This window comes from Leptinotarsa decemlineata, unplaced genomic scaffold (genome assembly GCF_025532065.1).
Source record: "Leptinotarsa decemlineata unplaced genomic scaffold, Ldec_3_MD MMD2_tig00026354_RagTag_RagTag, whole genome shotgun sequence".
In the NCBI taxonomy this organism is placed as follows: domain Eukaryota; kingdom Metazoa; phylum Arthropoda; class Insecta; order Coleoptera; family Chrysomelidae; genus Leptinotarsa; species Leptinotarsa decemlineata.
In genome coordinates, this window is record NW_027412702.1 from 3,054,850 (window position 1) to 3,078,995 (window position 24,146).

Genomic DNA, 24,146 nt, shown 5'->3' on the forward strand with positions numbered 1-24,146 from the left:
TAGAAAATGGAATGTCGTATGAATTGATATTGAAACACTGGAAAATTCACAGAACACTGAAACATAGATTGCATATAACCCTCAGAGTAACATTTTGTTACTCTACTCTGAGATATAACCCAACCCCATATGAATGTTGACGTTGACAGATGAGTTACAGTAGAATGCTTGTGGATAAGTCTGAATTGATATATTTTAGAATTGAAGATATGTTTGAATTTAAATTATAGAAGAGGCGTTATTGTTTGATGTGCAATATTTAAACATGACGGAAGTAGATGTGTTTATTAGTAACTATACTGTGGTAGATCCAGAAATTTACCAACTGTGGGTTGATGGATATACTGGTTTGACAATATCTTTTAACATTAGGTTTGAAAGTACCTTTTCATTCTTCTAGCCAGTGAAGCAGTGAATATACTAAATGGCAAAGGTCTTGGCCAACAAACTGGTGCCTCGATTGAGCTAATTGCCAGTGATGTCTTGGATCACTATCGTACATATTCCTTACTCGAAAAACTGCTAAGTTATCCCAATAAGTTACAAGAGCAGTTTGTCCTACAAATTGATTCCCAGACCAGTTCATTACTCGTTGAAAAGTTGTGGATCCATTAGTATTTGGCGAAAAGTTTATATTTTATTTTCAGATACTATGAATTTGATGATGAGGTTATTCGGGAGATACTGGGTAAAAAATTGTCTTCAAAAAATAGAAAAGATTTGGATGAGGTGGCCGAAAAGACAGGAAAACCTTTGAAATCATGCAGGTAAATTTAAGAATATTTATATTTTTTTCATTCAAAGTTTGGTTTTCTGTTGAGTACTTACATTATTTTAGGCGACAATTTGATAATGTTAAAAAAATATTCAAAAGTGTAGAGGAGGTTCCTGGATCTACTGTTGAAAATGTTAAAAATTCATTTCAATTGAGTGATGAGCTTGCAAAGAAATACTCTTGTATTGTGTTTGTAGCTTGCATGAGATTTGAAACATCTAAAAAGAAGCTTCAGCATATGTCGTTCAATGATTTTCGAATATGTTGTGAATCTATAATGGAACATTGGACATATAATTTAGCAGGTAATGTATGTATGTATGTGAGCTGATAATACATAATAAATTACCAGGTAAGTATTGAATTGTAAATGTGAGAAAAAATACTTAACTTTTAATTATTTTCAGGTACAGAATATAATGATTTAGAAATGGATAGAGAATTCTTATTTGAACTAAGAGAACTTAAAGCGCTCTTGGATAAAGATAGAGAGCATAAACAGTAAGAAAAATTATCTATCAAAGGGTGACTTGTGTATCAAAAATTTAGAGAATGAACATGGAGTATATTTTTTTTGAAAATTGTTCATTTTTCTTAAATGTTAATAAAAGATGATTGTTTCAAAAAAAGCTTTGTGTAAAGGAACTTCTCTTTTAAATTTCCATTAGACTATAGCATGCTGCAATTTAGTTTCTTCTCGAGTCTGATAAATATATTTTGGAAATTGAATAGTTCATCAATTCAGAATTGATTTCACTTACCCATGGATTTTTCAAATATAAATGTTCAAACCATCTCTCCTGATACAAAATTTCTGAAGTTACCATTAAGCTACATTCAGTTAGTTTGAAAAAATGTTATTGAATATATTGTTTAATTATAAATGTGTTCATCTTCAAAATGAGTTCTCCCAACTTTTTCACAAATTTTATTTTCATTACTAGAGGAATGAACCTCAAGAGCTCAAGAGAAATATGGAAAATGTGAAAAGTGTATTGATTCATTCATTTATTTCCTTGATTTTTGATACTCATTCAGAACATTAGTCATATTACTTTGGCCATTAGCCAATTTACTTTATACTGACCACTACTTATTTTTCTAGTTTATTAATGGTGAATTTGAAACCTAAATTGTTACAGAAAAACTTTCTTGATCTGGATATGAATTTTAAGCTGTATACTAGAACATTATTGACTTTAGCTACTACTCTTCATAGATCCAGGGATATGAAGGACTTGTTCGTTGATTTGGCTCAAATTTCAGAATATTTCAAACAAGGAAATTGGACCAACCATGATTTTGAACAGTTCCTTTTAGCTTATGGTCACTGTGCAAATGAAGTTGAACCTTTAAGGTATTCACTTATTTCAAAACTGTTCAATTATATCAGTAAAACAGATTCTTTATTTTTGATGTGAACATGGAAAAATAAAAGGCTCTAGTTTTTAACATTAATAATTAATTTCAGATATCTTTTTTCAGGAGTAATTCGGCATTGAAATTTAGCTGGGAAAAGTTTATGAAAGTTATTACAAAGTGTTTATTAGTAATATATAATTAAAACGTTTTGAAATGTCTTCATATTAGAATGTAAATAAAAACAGTGTAGCATATGATTTTCTAAACCCTTAATATTTTTTTGAATAATAAATGTTGAAGTAAAATGAACTTATTCGTTGGCCTGTCACAAAAATTGGAATCATAAAATAAATTTTTTTTTGAATATTTTTAAGTCAATTTCAACATCATTCACATGGTATTCATTGTGTACCTGGCAATGTCTACTTATTAGGTAACTACTGTGTAACAGCATAACTCTTTTATCTACTTTTTTGGGGCACTCACCTTCCACAATCTCGAAAAATATAAAAATTGTAATAGAGAACTTTAGCACTAACTTATTTGGGTGAACTACACCTGTATCTAAGGTGAAAATGTCCAAAAAAAATGACTAGTTCAGTTCTGCTACATTATACCAGCATTTCGCCAAAATTGGATGAAAATTATTGTTATATTAGAATATGAAACAAATTTAATGTTTTATCAAAAGTTTTGGAAGAAAACTTGAAATCAAAGTGAAACGAACTGATTATATTGAATTGAAATTAAACAAGAAAACAAATGGTACACAAAAATGGGAGTTATATAGCTTACACTATATAGACATCTAAGCTTTCCATAACAATTAACAATTGATATTTGCAGTATAATAAACAGCACCACATTTTCTATAAGAAAAAATTATCAATTTGTTGACTATATAGTCTACTAGGGTTATATGTCGTATTCACTGTAGCTAATCCTATTGTAGATTACATTTTTTTTTTGTAAATTTTACCAGTTTTCAATTTAGGCCTCCGTGCAATTTTATAAAGTCGCCGGATCAGAAGATATTTGTCCAGTAATATTGTAAATAAGACCAGAGTTTTTACTTGAAATTGTTTGTAATACTCAGAGTGTTTGGGGACAGTTTAGGGCCACCTTCAGTCTAAAACCTGAGAAAATCGAACAGAACTTGCCAAAGGCCCGAAGACCAATCGGTATCATGTCACTTGCAAATCATATACATTAAAAAAACTATTTGACAGGCATATTATAGACATAGCCCTAGCTACCAGACCACTGCATCTAGACTGATATAATAACGAAGACGCATCTGGTAATACGTACCTGAACAATGTTTTCGAGAGGAACAGATCTTGAAGTTGTCCAAACAAGATCATAGTTATGTGAATGTGGTTTTCTCTGAGCAAGCCAGGTGGACTTGTAGGTGATACCGATATTCAAATAATTTCGCGAAAGTTTTTCATAAATCGACCAATACGACATGGAGAGATGAACTCCTCAATGTGACCGATGTACTGCCGGATTTACTCTGCTATTTCAACACAATTCAAAACTAGTACACTTTTATAACTCGTCGCTATTGTAATATTCGGATCTCATAAATATGATGTAACTCGGATTAGTTCGGAAAAATAAAACAAGTTGATTTCTTTACAAATTATATTGCGAACTGCCTGGAATGTATATAAAAAAATATATACAGAAAATGGTAGTAAAACATTCCCATAAAAACGATAAAATCACGGAAACCAGCAATTGGATGCATAAATACAGGCTTTAACTATAATCAATATCTCAGACAAACAAATTCGTGAGCTTACATAAGTTTTAGAAACAAATGCGAAATCACAATCAACAGAAATTATATTTGTAGAAATTCATATTGAATATAGAATAAAGAAAATAAATTTTGTCTAATCTTTATTAACTTTCAAGTAACTTGAGTTACTCCAATATATAATAAAGAAAGTAACTTTTGTCCTATTTATTTTGTCTTGAAAATGGTCTAATAAATCGAAACCGGTCGTAAAAAATAATAAACTTAATAGAAATTAGACAGAAGTTATTTTCGAAAGTGAAAACTATCGAGGAGAGATACATATGTATAAGAAAATGAATAGTTCCAAATAAATTGCTCTGTGAGGAATCTTGCATAAATGTCTGTCGAATGTAATTCAATATCCAGCGTGATTTCAGCCGAGGAAGTAGTTGTTTTTCGACAGACGTTTACCACACCCTACTGTGTAGGTAGTTGGGACAGAAATAAGTTATTTTCTTTAATCTATAGGTATCCAAGAAATGTTTACTCAAGTATTTTGTCATATATTTCGTCTATTATGACTGCCTAAATAATGATGCTTCGATTATATTAGTATATTTTGGAGGTGAATACACGTTACCGGAAATATTGACACTTTCTATTATTCAAATCTTGGTTTCCCAACCAAACCTTATATGACATGGCAATGTGGAAATTTTGCAGATTTCCTTACATTCAATGGAACAAGAAGCGGGAATTGGCTTTCCAATTGAATAGAAGTAAAAGCTTAAAACATATTAGGCCCATGACGTCAAGGGCTTATAATTTAAGAATTTCAAAAATTATATCTATATATATAGACAATATAAGACATATAGAAATATAGACATATAGACAATGATAAGAAAAAAAAGTTTCTGTATGAATTTACGTTTTCTTTGTAATCAGTTGAAAAAATACTCGTAGAAGAAGCCCTTGGGATGCAATTCTTGAACATGCGGAAGTCATCCGTGCACTACCCCGAGTCGTATAAAAAATCCGTATAAGACTCTGTATAAATTTCGGAAATAATTGAAAAAATTCAAGATGGATCTCAGATGTCGGTTTATTTCCAGTTTGTAATTTGGATTGATTACATTAGGTGATTCTTTAATTTTTTAATTTTGAAATTACAGAATACCTAACGGGCCAGTGCCTAATTAACAAAAAGTATGTTTAAATATATTTGAAAACAATCAGGAGTTTGGTAGAAATTGTTATATATTGTTAATGTCACCACCTTTTTTTAAAAAACATCTATTTTTCCATTAACCAACTGTCGCATCCCTACCAACGACAACCCTCAGAAGTCCAGACTTGTGCGAGCTAAAGACTAACGAGGTCTTACCTTTTAACGTGTGATTCCTAACACGGGTTGAACGATAGCAAGTGAAAATCGATCGTTCAGCCTGGGGTTTGAACCAACGACCAACACGGCGGTCGATATGAGTGAGTGAACAAAGCATCCATGTCGAACCGCCCGGTTACCGACCGACATTGTTGAAATCTTGTTTGCTTTCATAACTTATTTGGAATTTGTTTAGAAGGTTATCTGTTGTTTCTTTCATAAGCCGGGACACAAACCTTCACTCCCAAAACTGACAAGATTCCATTTATAAGAACATGAATTCCCAATTAAGATTCCATCAAAACTATCAGTGTCAGAGGATATTACCACCGTATAGAAGTGTTTACTTCTATGACTTTCAATATATTCATATTTCATACCCAGATTGTTTTATTTTCTAAACCAATCATATGGAAATAAGAAGAAAATTCAAATTTTCTGCTATTAAAATTGAGAACTTCATCTCAAAAGCACGTTTCTCAAAATGATTGCGAAAAATGTGGAAATTTTTGAACTGAAGTAGGAATTTTTCCAAACTGCGAGTGAGGAATTATCAAAATTTTATGTGGTATTCCTGCCAGTAATTGTAAATATGACGTCATTCAAAATGGCTAATTCGTGAGGTGCGAAGAACGGGGTGATGGCATTTTTTTCTAGTTTTTTAAAATTTGTTTCTCAGGAATCCTTTTAAAACAGTTCAAAATATATTTGGTTATCAGGTGGGTGTATTTTTTTTTCTATTAGTAGATGAAAATATTTTCATTCTATTATCTGTCAAAAAATAATTTCTATTTTTATAGTTCAAAAAGTAAAATATTTTTATAATCTGTATATTATTGTTAATTGACATTATTGCTTGATTATTTGATTTTTGAATCAAACAATTGAAATAAAAAAAAATGAATTAGTCATGCTGAAGTGCCATCTAAAAATAACTAATCTTTTTATTCCTATCTTTACACATTCAGTACGCGACATATTTCAGAAAATGAGCTATTTTTAATCACAAATAGAATTAGTTGATCAGTCTTTTTTTATTCGATTGAATGTTTTAGTGAAATGCTGATAAAGAACATAAGTAGTCAAATTCAGTGATCATCCTTAGAAAAAAATGCCTGTCCTTAGCCCACACCGCAGTTCTGCTTCAGGACTCAGTGGCTCTTATAGATCAACATTTAGTTCTCCACCATTAGATCGACAATATTACAGTCCACCTTCATACAATCCAAGAATTACCAGCTTTAGTGAAAGATTCACTTCAAGGTCCTATACTGATTCAGATGGACGTAGAGTATTTTCCAGGTCAGAAGATTAAAAAGTTAATGATTTTTTCCTTCAGACTTCTGTTTGCAGATCGGGCTCAGTAATAGAGGATGGAGTAACAACTTCAAGATTTAGAGAAGAGTCTAGAGAGCCTAGCCTACGACGCGACTCTATTTCCAGAGATTCAGGCATAAGCTCCATTAGAGAAAATTCTGTTCTAGAATACCCAAGAAGAGAAAGTTCTCTTACGAGGAGTGATCGACTGTCAACTGTTAATGTAATAGATTCGGTTGCAGAACTAAGGAACAAATATTCACCATCCAATTATGTGCCTAAGTGCTACAGAAAAAATGAGAATATTTCTAGATCCAAATCCATTAACGATATAGGTAAGCACTATATTCTTTTTGGCTTGAATTTTTTTCCATTTGCTTCTTGCTGTTTTAAAATGATAAAGATTTGTCTTTTAATCAGAGTTCATGTTTATTAACATTCTTTGATAGTATTATGTTAAAAAAAAGGATACAATCAAGTTTGTCCACTAAATATGTTCGATTATTTTTGTACAATTGCCAACGTCCACAACAGTTCAAAATACAAACATTTTTTGCTAATTACTTTTTATATGAACAAATCCCTTTAATCTGTTCCCTTGAAGTCATAAGAATAAAATAATTCAGACCTTCAGTTTTATAACAGACCATGATACGTCTAAATATATTCCGGAATTTGTAATTATTTAGTTACAGAGGCTCACACTTTTTTCCACAATAATATTCTTTGAACCTCTATGTTTTTGTCCATTGATCACTTATCTGAAGTCAAAATGTGGTGATCTGGTTTACTTTCGAAGATATGGTTGTACAAAATTTGAAATTTGAAAAAAAACTTTTGGAAAATCACTCATGAAATAAAAACATTTGAAAAAGAAACTTCTCACCATCATATACTGCGGATCTTTACTCTGTTGCTCCAACTAATGGAATGAGGTTCTAAGTGATATTTTTCACTTAACTGGAGTTTTTACCCATAATTATATAGTTTTCACACTGAAAATTTTATTTAAAACGTATTTTGCTATAAGGTAGTTTTCATCAGTTGGATTGTGATTGAACATTTCAAATTTATTTATTTATTCAACATGAAAATCCAATTCATAACATAAGGAAAACGGCAATATAAATATAAAACATGAATCAACCTTAGATAATTTGATACAGAAATTCAAAGCTAGTAGATAAATTAAGTTCTAGTCAGATCTTGCTAGATGAGTATAAAAACTGATAAACCAACATCATCCAAAAGTCTCCTGATCTTATATGTCTTCATAATAATTAGATCAGTCTTCTGAAATAATTTGTTGCACTTTATAAATGCAAATGATTTGTTGAGTAAAAAGAGATTCAAAATATCTTGGCACTGCGAGTATTCCGAGCAGGAGTTTCCAGAGTAACACTTTTAATTAGATCCGAACAGTAAATATCACCAGACAATATTTTATGTATGAGTATTATGTCAAGGCATTCCTTCTATGTGATAGTGATTATATATTGAGTTTTATTTCAATATCTACTTAGTGCTAGTCATTCGTAGTCAAACCCAATTTGAAAGCAGGGCATCTTGAAAACTTCTCTTGAACACATTCAATCTTTGGAATGTAGCAATTTCAATGTGGTGAATTACACAAAATATTCAAAAAATTGTTCAATAATTTGTTTAAGAAATATTTTTCAGGTTACGCTTTGTTCGTTGTTCTATGATCGCGGAACTCTGTTTACGGGAATGAATAAATATGTATGTTTTTGTAAGCGCAGATTTCAATATGTCATAACTGAACACACATGTTTATTTATTCTCGTGAATAGATACAACTTATTAATTCAGCATTCTTTCATATTATGAAAGGTATGTTTTGAATAGCAATAAAGATTATAGCATTTCTTATTTTTTCAGCAACCATATAAATTTGACAACAGTGCATTCATTTTTGTTTAATTTTTCAACACTGCCAACAGAACCAAAGAATTACGAAGAAGTTTGTTGAAAAATATTTAATTACCAAAAAAAATGAAGTGAATGAAAATACATGTTTCCAATAATTTTTTAGAAATGAGTGTGAATCATGTTACAAAATAAATACCATTAGTTTTATAAAAATTGATTATAACATTAACTGTTTGAATAATCATTTTAAATCATTATGTTTGATTATTTTCAGGCTTGCCTCCAATAGAGGCTAAAGCTAGTAAGAAAAAGGTAAACGAACGTGTTGATGCTATTTATACTAACAGTTTGTCATTCTCTAACAATACTAACGCCAACAATTTGTCTGATGAAGACGATAATGGAAATCGAGCATCAGTTGCTGACTTATGTAAAAAATTTGATGAGAAACCATTGAAAATCATGAAAAGTGGCACTTATGACCTGGCTAACAAGACAACAGATATCAAATCTAGACCATCTGATCCGACCAATGTTAAACTTACTAATGGTAAAAGTAAAGTTAATGGTGTGAAAAAATCCACTAATGGTGTGTCAAACAGTAGAAAAAATGATGGCATGACATCTGGCAAATGTCAAAGTAACACTGATGTTTTACAGACAAATTCTAAATTAGAAGTGAATGAGGAACCAAATTTTGAAAATGGGACAGAAATCAATAGGGAAAAGGTGAACACTGATGAGGTAGACAGCATATCCACTAGAAGCAACTCAAGAGTCAATAACTTTGCTTCATATATTCCCACAAAAGATTACCAAAAAGGGGATGAAAATAAATCAGACTCAAGTTCCAAAAATGATATGGATAATAAGGATAGTTATATTGGAAAAATTTTACAACAAAATGTGAGTACCTGCTCGCTTGTGATATTTCCCACTACATTATTTACTTTTCTTGCCCTTGCCCTATTAAAGATTAGCGGGCTTTTCTAAGTCAATATAATTACAATAAAGTACATATTTTACTAAAACACCTAAATTAAATAATATTTAACATTATTTCAAATGTATTCTGTCTCATCTTTAATTTCAATATAACATGAGTATTGAATATAAGATCACCTGTGCCCTAAAAAATAAATAATCATTTGTCACATCAATGTCAAAATTTTTAAAATATGTCAAGTAGTGTCCACAAGTTAGGGCTTCGGAGCCAGTTAGCAAGAAAATACACTTTGGTATGAATTGAAGAACTCCTTATTATAAGATAATACACCATTTTAAGTTAGAATATATTCATTATGAAACTTCAAATATATCCATCCTTTTTTATTTGGCAAGGCTCATTTTTGTTTGCATAGGTTTTATTTTTAGTTCTTACAACATGGCTGAATATTTCAAGTAGAATATTACAAGTAATTCTAATTCCTCAAGAAATAGTGGCTCACTGTGCTAATTATTATTGATTTGTGACAGATATTCTGAGCTACATCAATTTAACTTTATCAGTTTTTCAAGGAACTTAATTCATACTTGAGATAAAGCTAAGTAATATAAGTGTAACTGATAAGGTTTATCTTTTTTTTTAGATTTTGCAATGATTTTCTCTTAATGGTCCATAAACATAAAGTTATCATATTTTGCTATAATGTTATGTTTCTTGTATAAAAGATGTGCTAAAAAGGTAGTTTACAGGTATCTAAGTTTCATTTGACTAATTCAAATTGAAGAACTAATGTTTAGTGAATATTTAATTTTGATAATATGGAGTGTATTGTTAGTAACTGTTTCGTTTGGTTTTATTATTGGAGTTGTGGATAGTTTTCAGATGCAAAATGGCTTTCATTTGAAAGGTGGTAGCAGTTCATTTCATTGTTTATACATGATGGTACGTTTAGAATTTTCTTAGAAAGCTTGACTTTATTGATAATTTTATAAGGTGAAGTTTGAAAACAGAACAGGACGAGTTTGTTGAAAATAGTTGGTCTGAAACTTAAACTCTTATAAATTATTGTCATTCAGTTTTCAAGAATGAAATCTATACAAACTACGTAAGTTCACTTCAACTCTTTTATGTCATAGAAAATGAAATCTCCGAAACAAATCTTGTTCTTCTTTTGTAGTTGTCATATAAATGAAGCCTGTCAGTAAGCTGAGAGAATTGGGAATAAAAAAAAATTCATTTTTATTTAAATCCCTTGACCAAAATTATTGAATTTTAAGATGTATGGTGAGAGCCAACCCTCGAGAGAGCTGTAGAGAAATCTTTGTTCGTTTAAGAATTCTAACTCTTTCATGCTTATATATATATTTAATAACTCTTGAGGTAAAAAAACGGCACTTCAGCCATGAGAGGGGTTTTATGATCCACAATTATAGTACACGCAACGCTAATTGTATACGTTTGCCATTCTCTCACTGGGACAGAATTCATATATGTATCAGGGAATTATTTGCTATAATTACACAGTCACACTAATGGGTGAAATTGAGAGCTTTAAATTATTTAAATCAAAATTGTTTGATCTTTTATGTTCAAATGCCTTTTATTCAATGGACGAGTTCTTAGCATTCTGTTCATAGTATATATAAATTGGTATAGGGTAGCCTATGCTTTTATTTTTATACTAATTGTATTTGTTGTATGTCTGACTAGTCCGATAAGTTTTAGGGAGACAAGTTTATATGCTGTATCTTGTAAAACTTCAGTGATGAATAAACATATCTATCTATCTATCCTCTTTTAAAAGTTTCCTACATTTTTTGTTCATTAAAGTAGAAAACCAAAAAGCTTTAAGCTCTTTTCAATTTACATAATATATACGTTGAATCTTGACTTAAACTGTTGAGTAAAGTATGATAGTTTGAGAATTTTATGTCAAGAAATCAATTCCAACAAATATCTATCCCTTTTAAAAATTTCAAGAAATTCATTAACATCGTAAATAGGCTTTAATATATTTTTTAAATAATTGAGAAAGATTATTATCTGTTATTTTCTGAAGTAGAAATAATGTGTTATTTAATAGTGTATTGAGTCAAGGTTTCAATGTGTAAGTGATTGTTTATATGCTTGTCAAATTTATTGAGAAAATTTAATATGATTTTTGAGTGATCCTTTCTGAATGCTACATACTAAGCACACAGGCATATTGGGCTGATTTCTAAAATCATTCTTCTAACATGGCAAAATGTTACTCATTCATCTGCTGTTGTTTTTTTTTATTGGGTGTCAATGGCCTATTCGGTTTGGTCATTAGCCAAATTGATAACTCCCCGAGACACCTAAGGACCATCAAGGGTATTAGCAGTCCCTCAGCCATGTGAAGTTGTTGAATCGTCTCAGCTTCGACTAGATAAATTCTCTCGAGAAAAATATCTGTTTGAGGTTGGGATCGCACTCATGGTCTTTCGATTGTGAGTCGAGCGCACTACCACTATGCCAATTCCCGCCCCGCTGTTTTTCTTACGCTCTTATAATTATCGTAGGTTTTGGAAATCTCTAAAATTCTAGATGCCTTAAGAGTAGCACTATAATTAATATTCCTGAAGTGAATAACACAATCGATGCAAATGAATTTCGACCTAAAAATACTCTCTCTCCGATTAAAAAAGTGTTAGAATGAATTTCTGGATGATGTAGAAAAATATAATTAATAGTCACTCAACCTTTAGGAAAAACATTCTTGTAAACTACGATACAGCTATCCTTATGTAAGTTCAAAAAGAAGACAGATAACAGCAAATATGTGATTGTTGTGTTTCTTGAACTTAACCAAATTGGAAGGCTATGGCATCAGTGTTAATGTTCTGAATTGGTTTACAAACTGTTTATTCAATTGAAAATAGAAAGTTGAAATCAACAATTTCCTCTCATCTGCAATTAATGTAGATATTGGTATGCCATAAGGTAGTTAGTTACCTCATGCCACCTATCGAGGGATGAGAATCATCCTGAGAACTAGCCGTGTAACTCCAATATTATATATGCCGAGTATATTACAATGGTTCTCAGTATCTCAACGAATATTCCATATGACTATGGTTTTTATTTATAAGATGGAAAATAATCTAGGCATCCTGAGAACTAGCCGTGTAACTCCAATATTATATATGCCGAGTATATTACAATGGTTCTCAGTATCTCAACGAATATTCCATATGACTATGGTTTTTATTTATAAGATGGAAAATAATCTAGGTCCAGTATATTTTAATGAATACATTGTATTGACTTCTGATGTGCACAATTATCCTATTATGAATAATGACAGTTCATACATTGCTAAAATTAATTAACACAATACTATGAAATCATTGTTTTTTTAAGAGTTTCCACAAGCTACCAAATGAAAACTAAATCCAGAAAATCACACATAGACTTGAAAAAAAAATGGTTTTGCTTTGGACACTGAATGAAATCGGCTACCAAACTATTTATTGTACATACATATTTACATTTTCATTATGTGTAATTTAATTTCTATGTTAGGTCTATTGTTTTATAAACACACGAAAAATGTTTCTGTACTTTTACTAATTGAATCGAATAATTTAAATTGTCTAGACAAATGCAATATCTTTGACAAAATTCCGTCGTGTATTATAATTACTACTTGAAAGTTTTCAAAATACTACTTGTTATGAATAAAGTTGTTGATTAAAAATATATAACATGTAAATATGGTGACCTTCTAATCATTATATTCATGATATTCATTAATTATTCAAGTAAAGTTCGAAAATGATTCTACAATTTCTTGTTGAATGATTATGGTCAATGCTTTTGATATAACAATATTATTATTATTGAAAACATTTATATTTCCGTAGATAGGTAGATAGATTTATTAAAGCTTTCAATTTAAACAAATGATAAAACTCAAGTCATAAAAATGATTACATTAACAATACAAATGTCACTTAATATTAATATAAATAAAAGCAGGTGGTATAGGTAAATACAATAAGTATATGAAAATGACAGGAACAAATAAGTAAATATCACAGATAAAGATCGATGATTAGAATGTAATATGTAATATTGAAGTTACTAGGAAGCTTAAATTTGATACAGACTGAAAATGGTTATTTGTCCATGAATTCTTGTAATGAATATGGCTGCTCAATGTCACACAACAGATCGAGAACATGTTTTTTTTAAATTTGTCTTGTTCGATTTTCTTTGATAATCAAGGGTAAATGGTTGTAGAATTTAATTGATGCGTAATGCGGCCCATGCTCTTTGTTTTTCAATCTATGTTTAGGAACAATATAATTTGATTTCTGTCGGGTGGAATACTCACTTCAAAATTCGATTTGTTCTCGTTTTCAAAAAATACACAAACATAAATATATATATATATATATATATATATATATATATATATATATATATATATATATATATAGCATATACAGTAAGCATTTTGTTACCCTTGAAGGTACCACGATAGGTGTATGTGTAATTCATATTGAACATTGTTTTCAATATACGTTTCTTTCTGCATTATGAAAATACGTTTCAGTTGAAAGGCTGCTACTACTCCTATCACTAATTTTAAACTGTCACTCTAGTCGGAAATTTCATGGCTTGAAGAGTAAAATCTTTAATAATTTGTTAATAAATATTTGAAACTTATTTTTCTTTTCTCTGCTCCTTTCATCAATTTTCTATATACCATGGTGAATTATTACAAATAATTTATTTGAGAATCAAACTGATGTACTTTTCCAGGAATTATCAACTTCTCCAAAACTCACAAGATCTGCCATATCTCCATCCAATTCAGTTTCAAGCAGTTTAACATCAAATTCCTTGTCCCGCCGGTCCAGTGATAGGGAGAATCATCGCATCCGAGATTACTCAGAAGACAGCAGTGGCGAACGTAGCATCAACAGTTATAACCACAGACCAGTAATACATTCTTCAGTTAAAACCCTTGGGCTCAATGGGTTGAAAAATATTGGCAACACCTGTTTCATGAACAGTGTGATCCAATGTTTATCAAACACAAGATGGTTACTAGAATATTTAAAAAAAGATGCGTATATGAAAGATATCAATACTAGTATTTCTAGTATGAAGGGAGCATTGATTAAAGGTAGGGTTCATAGAGTAGTATAACTGAATTTTCAAGTTTATGCTTGGACTATGAAATTCACATTAATAAGTCACAATATATTCATGATATTTAATATTTAAGACTTTTTTTTATTGAATTTTATGATGTCAATTATTCAACTGAAAAATATATTCTTTATGTGCTTCCCACAGTGATATTATTTAATCAAAATAGTTTGCAAAATGTTCATTTGTCTTTAGAATTCACCAATAAAGTAAAGATGGTTTCTTAGAATCAATCATCAATGCATCGAAAACCAAATGAGATCAGTTTTCATACAGCATGCTCTCAGGGTATTATTGACCGAAATAGACTGACTCTATACTGGATGCATGGACACTCAAGGATCCCAGCCTGATGAGTGTGATATCTCAGAAACAATAAGACTTACAAGGTAGATTGAATTGGAGAAAAGATTCAAATTTTGGGGGCATGTATTGTAATACATGGCTCAATTTGTCATTGCAGTGGCTACAAAAATATATGAAAAAAACTAGCGGTGCATATTGAAAAAAAAGAAGTTGATGAAATATGAAACAGTATTGAAAGTCGAAATCTTTCGAAAAAAATTGTTAAAACCTGTTTTTCCGTTAACCAGCTGTCACCCCCCTACGAACGACAACTTTCAAAAGTCGAAACTTGTGCGAACTCAGGACTAACGAGGTCTTACCTTTCAACTTGTGATCGTCCGGTCTTGCGGTTTGAACCGCAAGTTTCTCTGCTTTTTTTATATTATTCAAAATGAAGGCGATATAGCCCAAAAACGAAATCTGACAATTCCAGTTTTTGGCGAATATATCAAAAAAAACCACTTATATTCTGATATTTAAGGTTGATTACATTGTAATTATGGGAGTATAACTGTTTCTTCTCAATATAATTTTTATTCCTCTATTTTGTAGCTTTTGTAGTTGTGCCTGTTTGTTCGAATTGAAGGAGTATAAAATCGAAGCACAATAATCAAAGAGTGGTTGTATAATTGTTTCATAAACTATCTTTATTTGATGACAGATGCCTTGAAATTCTAGAGTAAAAATACAGTTTTTTTGAAATTTTCTTGTGTATGTATTGAAAATGTTCTTCATATGTGAGATTACAGTCCACTTGGGATTTTACAGTATTATTCACTTTCACATTTTATTCATTAATAGAAATATTTATATGGTTTATATCGATTTTGTGGAATTTTCTATTCAAGTGTTGTTGTATAGTGAATTCCTTTATCGATCTATGTGATGTTCCAGATGTGAAAGTAACTGAAATATTTGTTGCAGCGTTCGCGGAAGTCATCAAGGAATTGTGGTCAGAAGATTCATCTGATAGAGTGGTGAACACAGTCTCCCTGAAAAGTCAGATTCAAAGATTTGCCCCTCGTTTCATGGGTTACGCCCAGCAAGACGCCCAGGAGTTCCTTCGATATCTTCTGGAAGGTTTACACGAGGACGTTAATAGAATTACCGAAAAACCTAAACCAATCATAACGGAGATAGATGAAAAATTGAGGTGAGTTTGAATAAAATAAAACTTTTGCATATAGTCACTACCTAGGATTTATAAAAGTGTAACTATATCATATCAATGATTTATTTTTAAGTCAACTCAAAATAATTTGTTTTCTTTCCAAAGTAGGTTTGCGGATTCATGTTTTACTCTTTATTTTATTTAATATTTTTCAAATGAAATTATTTGCACTTGGTATTTTCACCACCTGAATAATTTCTCTACTCTTCAAATCTATTGATAATTCAGAACTGTTAGATGTTTGCAAGGACCATCTGCTGATTAAATTGCAGCAGCCTGAATTTTTTACTACACCCTTATAGTAGGGAACACCTCTTGAAAAGTTCCAGATGATTCTGATGAAGCTTTCTTTCAATGTAGAGATGTCAAAAATTTGTTTTTCTCAATATCTTTGGAACTATCGACATTATAATAAAATAAGTTTTTACTGTTTTATTCATTATAAAATTCTCTACTGAAAAGGTATGTTTTCGAAATTCCCAATTCAAATTTTTATATTCATATGTTATATAAATATTGAAATATTTTGAGAACCGTTAGCTACTAGAAAATGTCTTTATTGTTCTTACAAAAAAATCGGAAGCTTTTCGTTGTCATGTAACAGAATCAATCCACCTCCAACTAGTTAAATTCTTGTGATATATAAACTAGCAGATAACGGATTATAACTGATGACCTATAGGTCACAAAATCGACTTTTAAAATGTTCTATCATCATACAGTGATCTTACCCAATAAATACTTTTACGCTGAAGACACTACATTATTTTTAAGGCTTGAAGAACATCAACATAGAGATCGGAAACTAAAGTAGTAAACTAGTTTACATCAAATGATTCAGTTACTGGTGAAACAAAAAACCTGTTGAGTGATATTCACTTTGAGAAATTCTGTTTGATAGTTATCTGTAGAAACTGGTACTCCTTGACCCTTATTTAAACTGGGATACTATCAATTCCTTATGTAGAAAATTAGGAGTAGTATCTTTGTTTTTTGGAATCCATCTGGTATAGTTTCTGTAAATCCCAAAATCTTGACATTGTCTCTTAGAATCATTACCATATTTCAAAATATACAGCTTGTGAATCAACCCACAACCACAAGACAAGACAATAACCCAGAATAGCCACAAATACTTGAGTGTGAAGATGTTCAAATTAAATCAAATAAAAATATACTTTATTGTCAAATAAGTATAGTTTTGTTGACAAAGTAAAAGACACATAGTGTAGAAATAAAATATAGGCAGAAGTACACAGCAATAAATTGAATTTTCCAATTCCTTATCTCTTAGCGACAACGAAAAAGCACAAGAGTCCTGGCTGAGATATTTGAGGATGGATAACTCTAAGATCGTAGACAACTTTGTTGGTCAATTAAAATCCACGTTGAGGTGCACACACTGTGGACACTCATCAGTAACGTTTGATCCTTTCTGGGATCTATCTCTTCCCATACCACAGAGAACTGGCCAACTGAGATTGTCGCAATGCTTAGATTCCTTCACAAGAGAGGAAACTCTGGATGGAGATGAAAAACCGGTAAATCAAAGAAGATGGTATAATATATTCGAAAATATTTCAAATATTATTTTTTCAGACGTGTTCCAGGTGCAAGGAGAGGAGAAAATGCACAAAGTCCCTATCAATTCATAAGTTTCCCCGTATTTTAGTCATTCGTATCCTTTTTGAAAACAAATATTTTTGATATTGGTAAATGATAATTTTTGGACCTTGTGAATGTAAATTCAAGTGAATAATGAATATAAATCAGGAGAAGAGTCAGTTGAAAAGAAAATAGAATGAAAGGGGAATTTTTTAATTTATATTCACAGGTACTTTACGAAAATCCATTAGACGTTCTGATAGCAGTACCTGTGAGAAAGTGGCGATTTACGATGGAGTTATACATTGCCATAGATTATATTCATTCTGAAAAATAGTCTCAAAAAGTGTACTTATTCTACAAGGACACATTTTCCCAATTATTGATGTTCTTTAAAAGTGTATCCCGAAGTATATTGAGTTGAATCTTGAACAGCTCTCATTTTTCTTGCCCATGTAACCACTGGAATAAAATGTCCTCTGTAGCTTTCCCGGGTTCCAATTCGATGATAGGTTCTGGTCACATCTAGTTCAATATTTGAAACTATGCTAAGTTTGTTGTGTGCTGGGGCAGCTGTCTTCAAAAGAAACACCCCAATTCTTTCTTTCTCATGGTCATGGAGCATGCAGAGAAAGAGATCTGAATTCTTGATTACTACAGATACTTTAATGTTGGTAGATTCCCATTCATCCTTCCCCTAATAGGGAATGTTCCTCCTGATGAAAATCAAGTAGTTTTCATAAAAGAGCTCTAAAACAACGCATTTCAAACTCATCATTCCAACCTTTTTCTTTAAAAAATTATTTAAATACTTGAAAAAGAGGAATGAAATAATGCATTTCAACATTTAAAGGGATTCGTTTGTATTTCACCATTTGGCAACATCGGTTATAGCTATTAAAGGACAATGAATCTGTTACCTGTATGAGACAAACAAAGATGACATATTTCAAAGGCGTGCTGTTCTGTTTCCTTATGTTCCGAGTTCCGAGACATTCTGTGACATGAAATTTTGTGCACCTAACCTATCTTCCTCTATATAAATAAATAACAAAACAACTGTTGTTTATGTGGCTTGTGGAGGTGGTATTGAACTATAATTTATAGTTTGCCTCAATTGTTGATTTATAAAGATAATTTTCCTTTTTTAAAGTAGAATATCTAGGTACGTATAAATTATTTCAACTTGATATAGGCGCTGTTGCCAATATGTGAATTAGAAACAAAACAATTTAAAAATTAAAACCCAACATTTGAAACATCAATTTGAATACTTTTCAAAGTGAATTTGAAAAACTCGTGAATTAAACTCAACTTTATTTTGTTAAAACTTGCATTTGCTGTAATAACCCAAATCGAGGAACATTCCCCATTGCTTGCAGGAAAAAGTTGTCTCTGTAGCTTTCTCGAGTTCCAACTTGATGATAGAGATAGACACTAAGGCAGCTACTTTGAATAGAAATACCCCAAATTCCTTCTTCCTCATAATCGAGGAGCTAGCAAAGAAAGAGATCCAAATTTTTTATGGCTAGGTGCAACAGTGTCTTTAATATTGTAAGGGACTGTCATTTATCCAGTCCCTGTACTAGTAGGAAGAAAGTGGTCTCTATAGCTTTCTTGAGTTCTAACTCGATAATAGAGTTCTGGTCTCACGTTTAAAACCATGTGAAGTTCATTGAGTATTAGGGCAATTTCTTTGAAAATAAAAGCCCCAGTTCCTGCACGCTTATGGTGCTGATCATCTACAGAAAGAGATCCGAATTGTAGATGACTTCAGGCCCTATCCACAAGTGGACACAAGTATGAGTGATGAATGACAATTTAGAATGCAAATGTCTATGGGTATTCACTTTGAATTGGTAAGCTTCTCCTGGGTTCATTTCACTATCAAAAAAAGGAGAGTATGATCAGGACACAAATATTTTTGTAGCAATTCCAAGTGTTCAAATGACCAGATCTATCGGAGTTTGCTCTGGTACTTACTTTTGCTGAGGTTACCTCTTGTGAGCAAAACTATGTAGTTGTATTAATGTAATATCCTTAACAAAAAAGTCAGATTTGAAAAGATTCTCTCCAACGGAAAGATTCAGAGGCAAATTAAATGTTGCCATTGACTTTCCTCTAGAAGGATTAGATATGAGCAACTATGCAGCAGATAATGTGGCTCCTTTTCGATATAATCTATATGCACTTTCGAATCATAGTGGAACTACTTACAGTGGGCATTACACAGCATACTGCAGACACCCCTACACTGGCACGTGGCATGAATACAACGATTCACGGTGAGTCATGTATAAAGCACATACGATCGGATTTAAAACTAGAGTAACAGATAATATTAAAATAATAACTTACTATTTGTCAGACAATATTTTTTTGTGGAGGAGTTAATGTTACTTAATGGTTCTGCTCAAATTTACTAAAGGACAAAAAAGGTTACCCCAAAAAGTTACTGAGTAATTTAAACCTTTGAAGAGTCCAATTAGTCAGTAACATGTAATTAAAAAATTTTGCCTTAATGATTTTAACAATAACAATAAACTTTTTAATACCTACTTAGCTTTTTTAATATGGCTGACGATTCGAAAAATAGTCCTTTTTCTTTAAAGTTAATAGTGAATGTAATGATATTTCATAATCTTCATTTTTTTAAGTGCCTTGAGAGGTTAAAGACCACAATAAAATCACTTATGGTTCAAGAAATAGAAAACCAAAAACACTTATATGGATATGTTTCTTTGACATAATAGTTACTCAGTCTCCAACGGAATAGAGCACCGTTCTTCTGCATATTTCCTGACAGAGATTTGAATCAGGGCATTGATATAGAGTGACAGGGTCATCCAACTTGACAACTTCCAAGTATTCTTTTTAGATTATTTGAAAACTAGTATTATGTATGCAACATGATTGATATGTAAAACTTAAAAATGGATTTACTGAAGAATCACTATCAAAACACATTGAAATATGATATCATTGGCACATTTTTGTTTCTATTTTTTTTTCATTTGTTCTTTTCAGCATCAACAACTACTGTCATGTAACATAGCAGAATCAATCTATCGAAATTTCATGAGATAATTTTAAATAATTCATAATGTATGGTAATACATTTAAATAAAATTAGCATGTGAAAAATACCTACAACCTACTTATCCTGAGTTGACACCTTATAGAAATTGACATGCAACTGAACAACTGAAAAATCCCACAAGGAACTAGGGAAAGGAGGTCTATCATGGCAGAGACCCATATTACCGTGACAAGACTACTACGATGTGAGGGCACCTGGTATCTTGAATGTTCCGTTTTTGACATAGAGTGGACTCGGAGTCTTTTCAGCAAGGATACATACAATACACCTTAGGATGATCCGTCATTCAGAAGGACTTACTTCCATCTGGCAGGGGTATTCTAATGCTTCCTGCTGCAGGAAGGCCACCAATCCAAGCTAAATGATTCTAATTTAAAAAACTGTTTTTGCTGTATCGCTCATTCTAGACTTAAATCCGATTGTTCAAAGTGGCCCGTTGAATATTATTAATTGAATATTTTTTCTTTGGTATCGGTCTTTTTGGATTTATTTGTTTCTCTTATTTCAGCGTGTCACCAATCTCACCAAAATCGCTCGTGAGTGGAGAAGCTTATGTGCTCTTTTATGAACAGGACGGAACGAAGTCGCACCTTTGAAACGGTAGAGATTCCACTATTGCCAATTGGATTTTTTAATTTTCCAAATTCATATACACGCAGACACCTTATTATTTATGTAAATTTTATGTATTATCTTTTTATTAATATAATTCCTAACATTTGTTCAGTGACGTTAGTTATATTATACAGGACTCTTCTACAAGTCCTTGCCAGTTAACAGTCTTGTACAATTTTTGTTTTTTGTAATTTTTATTCAAATGTTTATTGTTGTTCATACAGTGTGTGATTTTATGAGGCGAAGAATAGGAATTGTACTTATATATATATTTTTTGTTCATATCATATCTAGTCCATGTTTTCATAGCGCAATATTTGCACAAGGCAAATAAAAAAAAATCATATTAGTATTTGTCTTGTTCAGATGTGCAATTTTAAGATTGTTTAGAAAATGTTTAGAATTCATATAAATACACTTATTTATTACCAAACTGTTGATATTTTACAAAGAATATTATTGTTGTTTTGGATTTAGCGACAAATATTAAATGCTCATTTAAAAAAAAAGGCATCATTGTAAATAGGTATTTATTTATTTATTTATATATTTATTTTTTTCTCCTACCTCAAATTGAATAAAGCTTCTATAGTGAACTGAGTAGAAATTTATACAACTGTTACCAAAATCTAGACAAATCAAGCACTTGACAAAAACTTAAAACGAACAAAATATGTAATATACTTTAATAAGCTTTATATTATGAAAAAATTGTTCAAAGCACTAACTTGAAATAAATTGTTTGCAGAAAGTACTTTCATTCATTTCAAAACACTCGTAATGTATAACAAATTTCAAAGTTTTATCAATTAGCTTTAAATAAATATTACTGGAGTTTTTTCCCAACACCAAATCGTTATTTTTAACACCTCGACATGTGTTTCGATCACCAAGTGATCATCTTCAAAGAGGAAGATTAAAACAGTTTTAATCTTCCTTTAATATTCTACACCAAAGGTTCCAAACAGTGCATCATAATTAGCTTTAAAATTCGCCAGACTTGACCGGACTTCGGTGCCATATCCACTGTCATGCTTGGAATGACTTGCGGATGCCTTAGCCGTTCCTTGATTCTTGACATTCTCATGAGGACTTCTGAGGATTGCTATCCAGGAAACAATTAGTTGGAGATGAAAATGATACCCTGCTTTGTGTTTAGGTGATGTGGTTAATAAAAACATTTGAATATTTCTGTGCACTGTTGATCTTTCCCAAAATATCTGAATTCAAATATGTATTCTTTCAAAAAACTAGAATATTTTGCATGTAAGTCTGGATTTTAGGAGAACGGCGTTCTAGTCAGAAGAATCTGCGTAATGTAGCAGAGCAAACATCGTAATCGAATATCGGATCAGAAGTTTGAAAAGACAAACAAATCATTTCATGAGCAGACGGTACCCTACAATGCTTCTCTAAAAATATGTGATCAGCTTGAATACATCTAGGCGACATTGTAGAAATTTTTTTAATAGACTCAAGTTCCCGAAAGTGCTATATAATCATCTTACATAATGTCATTTCCTATATAGAGGTAAGAAAAATAATCGCACAAACTGAAGGATGCTGACTGGTTGAATATGAACATTAGGAGAGTGTTACATATTGCAACTTTGTTTCACAAAATGATTATCAGTAAAATGCCGTCTTACACCAGAAAATTACTTTCAGAACTGATGTTCATAATGTTAATGTGAGGTATAAAGGCCGACTAAGTCCGCCACCCTTTCGCACAAAATTCTTTAGGATTTTCAGGTACCAGATCTGTGCAATTCATAATGACATTCCTGAACCCATGAAACGAGATGACTTCAACCGTTTTAATAGCAATTTCAAAGGATTCTTAGTATCTTCAAACTATTAACGAGCCAATAGCTATTAAAAATCTACAAAGAAGTCATAGTATTTTAAAACTTTTTTGTTTATTCTTTTGTGTAATAGGCAACATTTTTGAGATAAAGTGGAAGAGTAATTATCATGCAAATTGAACTTCGCCTTTAGTCTTCATATAACAGTCAAATTGTACCTGATAAATTTGCTTGAAAAATGTATTTGAAGAAAATAAAGACGACATTATTATTATATTTAACGCCTCAGTACGCACCAAAAAATAGAATTGATAGCAATGGCTGACTTAGTATCGCTTAAAATATATGTTTCGGATTCAAAATATATGTGCATAAATCTGAGGCGTTTTCTGACGCTCATGTATTCAAAACGTATTCGTCTGTGTTTGAAATACATTCATTCTGGCGTTGAAACGATGACGTCACATCAACTATGATTTAAAACGTATTCTATAGCGTGAGGTTGTTTTTGAAACCGAATTTGACGTTAAGTTACGTCAGTTGTCAGTTTCTGCTTTATTTTGATCGGTATAGTTTATGAAGTGCTGAAATTTTTTTATCAAATATGTTGAAGGATGTACTAAATAAAGCTGCACAAATCCAATTCTAATTTAGGTTAGAGAAGATTGTGAAAAGTTTGTTTTTATTATTGAATTTGACATTTGATACGAATTGAATCATTGCATTCTGGCGAATCTTATTATTAATGACGTTACTACGAATAGTTTTTGAATACACGCTCGAATTCGATTAAACGCCAGAAAACATCTCTGAGCTCCAACTATAATATCAACAGCAGTGGAAATGTTAAAATGTTTTGTCAGTTCAATATTTTTTGTGTTAGATCTACGAGTTTTA

The 24,146-nt window shown here is 31.2% G+C and overlaps 2 protein-coding genes across 6 annotated transcripts; both read left to right on the forward strand.

Annotated features, from left to right (window-relative positions):
• The first annotated feature begins 107 nt into the window (after window positions 1-107).
• Window positions 108-2,446, forward strand: Fibp (acidic fibroblast growth factor intracellular-binding protein). 3 transcript variants are annotated; one of them, XR_002721879.2, is made up of 7 exons: window positions 108-347; window positions 401-599; window positions 648-767; window positions 839-1,080; window positions 1,183-1,276; window positions 2,042-2,132; window positions 2,261-2,446. XR_002721879.2 is itself a non-coding variant. In XM_023157769.2 (7 exons), the coding sequence occupies exons 1-7, from the start codon at window positions 266-268 to the stop codon at window positions 2,337-2,339; spliced, it is 1,068 nt and encodes a 355-aa protein (XP_023013537.1). In that variant the 5' UTR covers window positions 109-265; the 3' UTR covers window positions 2,340-2,446. The 3 variants fall into 3 exon arrangements, 2 of the variants coding, with proteins under 2 accessions (XP_074040335.1, XP_023013537.1); XM_023157769.2 differs by having other exon boundaries at window positions 109-347; window positions 1,881-2,132; XM_074184234.1 differs by lacking the exon at window positions 2,261-2,446 and having other exon boundaries at window positions 1,918-2,088.
• Window positions 2,447-5,831: 3,385 nt separating this feature from the next.
• On the forward strand, window positions 5,832-21,551 carry Usp2 (Ubiquitin specific protease 2). Of its 3 annotated transcripts, XM_074184230.1 has the most exons (11): window positions 5,832-5,990; window positions 6,327-6,573; window positions 6,625-6,923; window positions 8,753-8,790; window positions 9,139-9,384; window positions 14,216-14,582; window positions 15,878-16,106; window positions 17,419-17,665; window positions 17,724-17,802; window positions 19,786-20,014; window positions 21,338-21,551. In XM_074184230.1, the coding sequence occupies exons 2-11, from the start codon at window positions 6,383-6,385 to the stop codon at window positions 21,423-21,425; spliced, it is 2,013 nt and encodes a 670-aa protein (XP_074040331.1). In that variant the 5' UTR covers window positions 5,832-5,990; window positions 6,327-6,382; the 3' UTR covers window positions 21,426-21,551. The 3 variants fall into 3 exon arrangements, with proteins under 3 accessions (XP_074040331.1, XP_074040330.1, XP_074040333.1); XM_074184229.1 differs by having other exon boundaries at window positions 8,753-9,384; XM_074184232.1 differs by lacking the exon at window positions 9,139-9,384.
• Window positions 21,552-24,146: the final 2,595 nt, after the last annotated feature.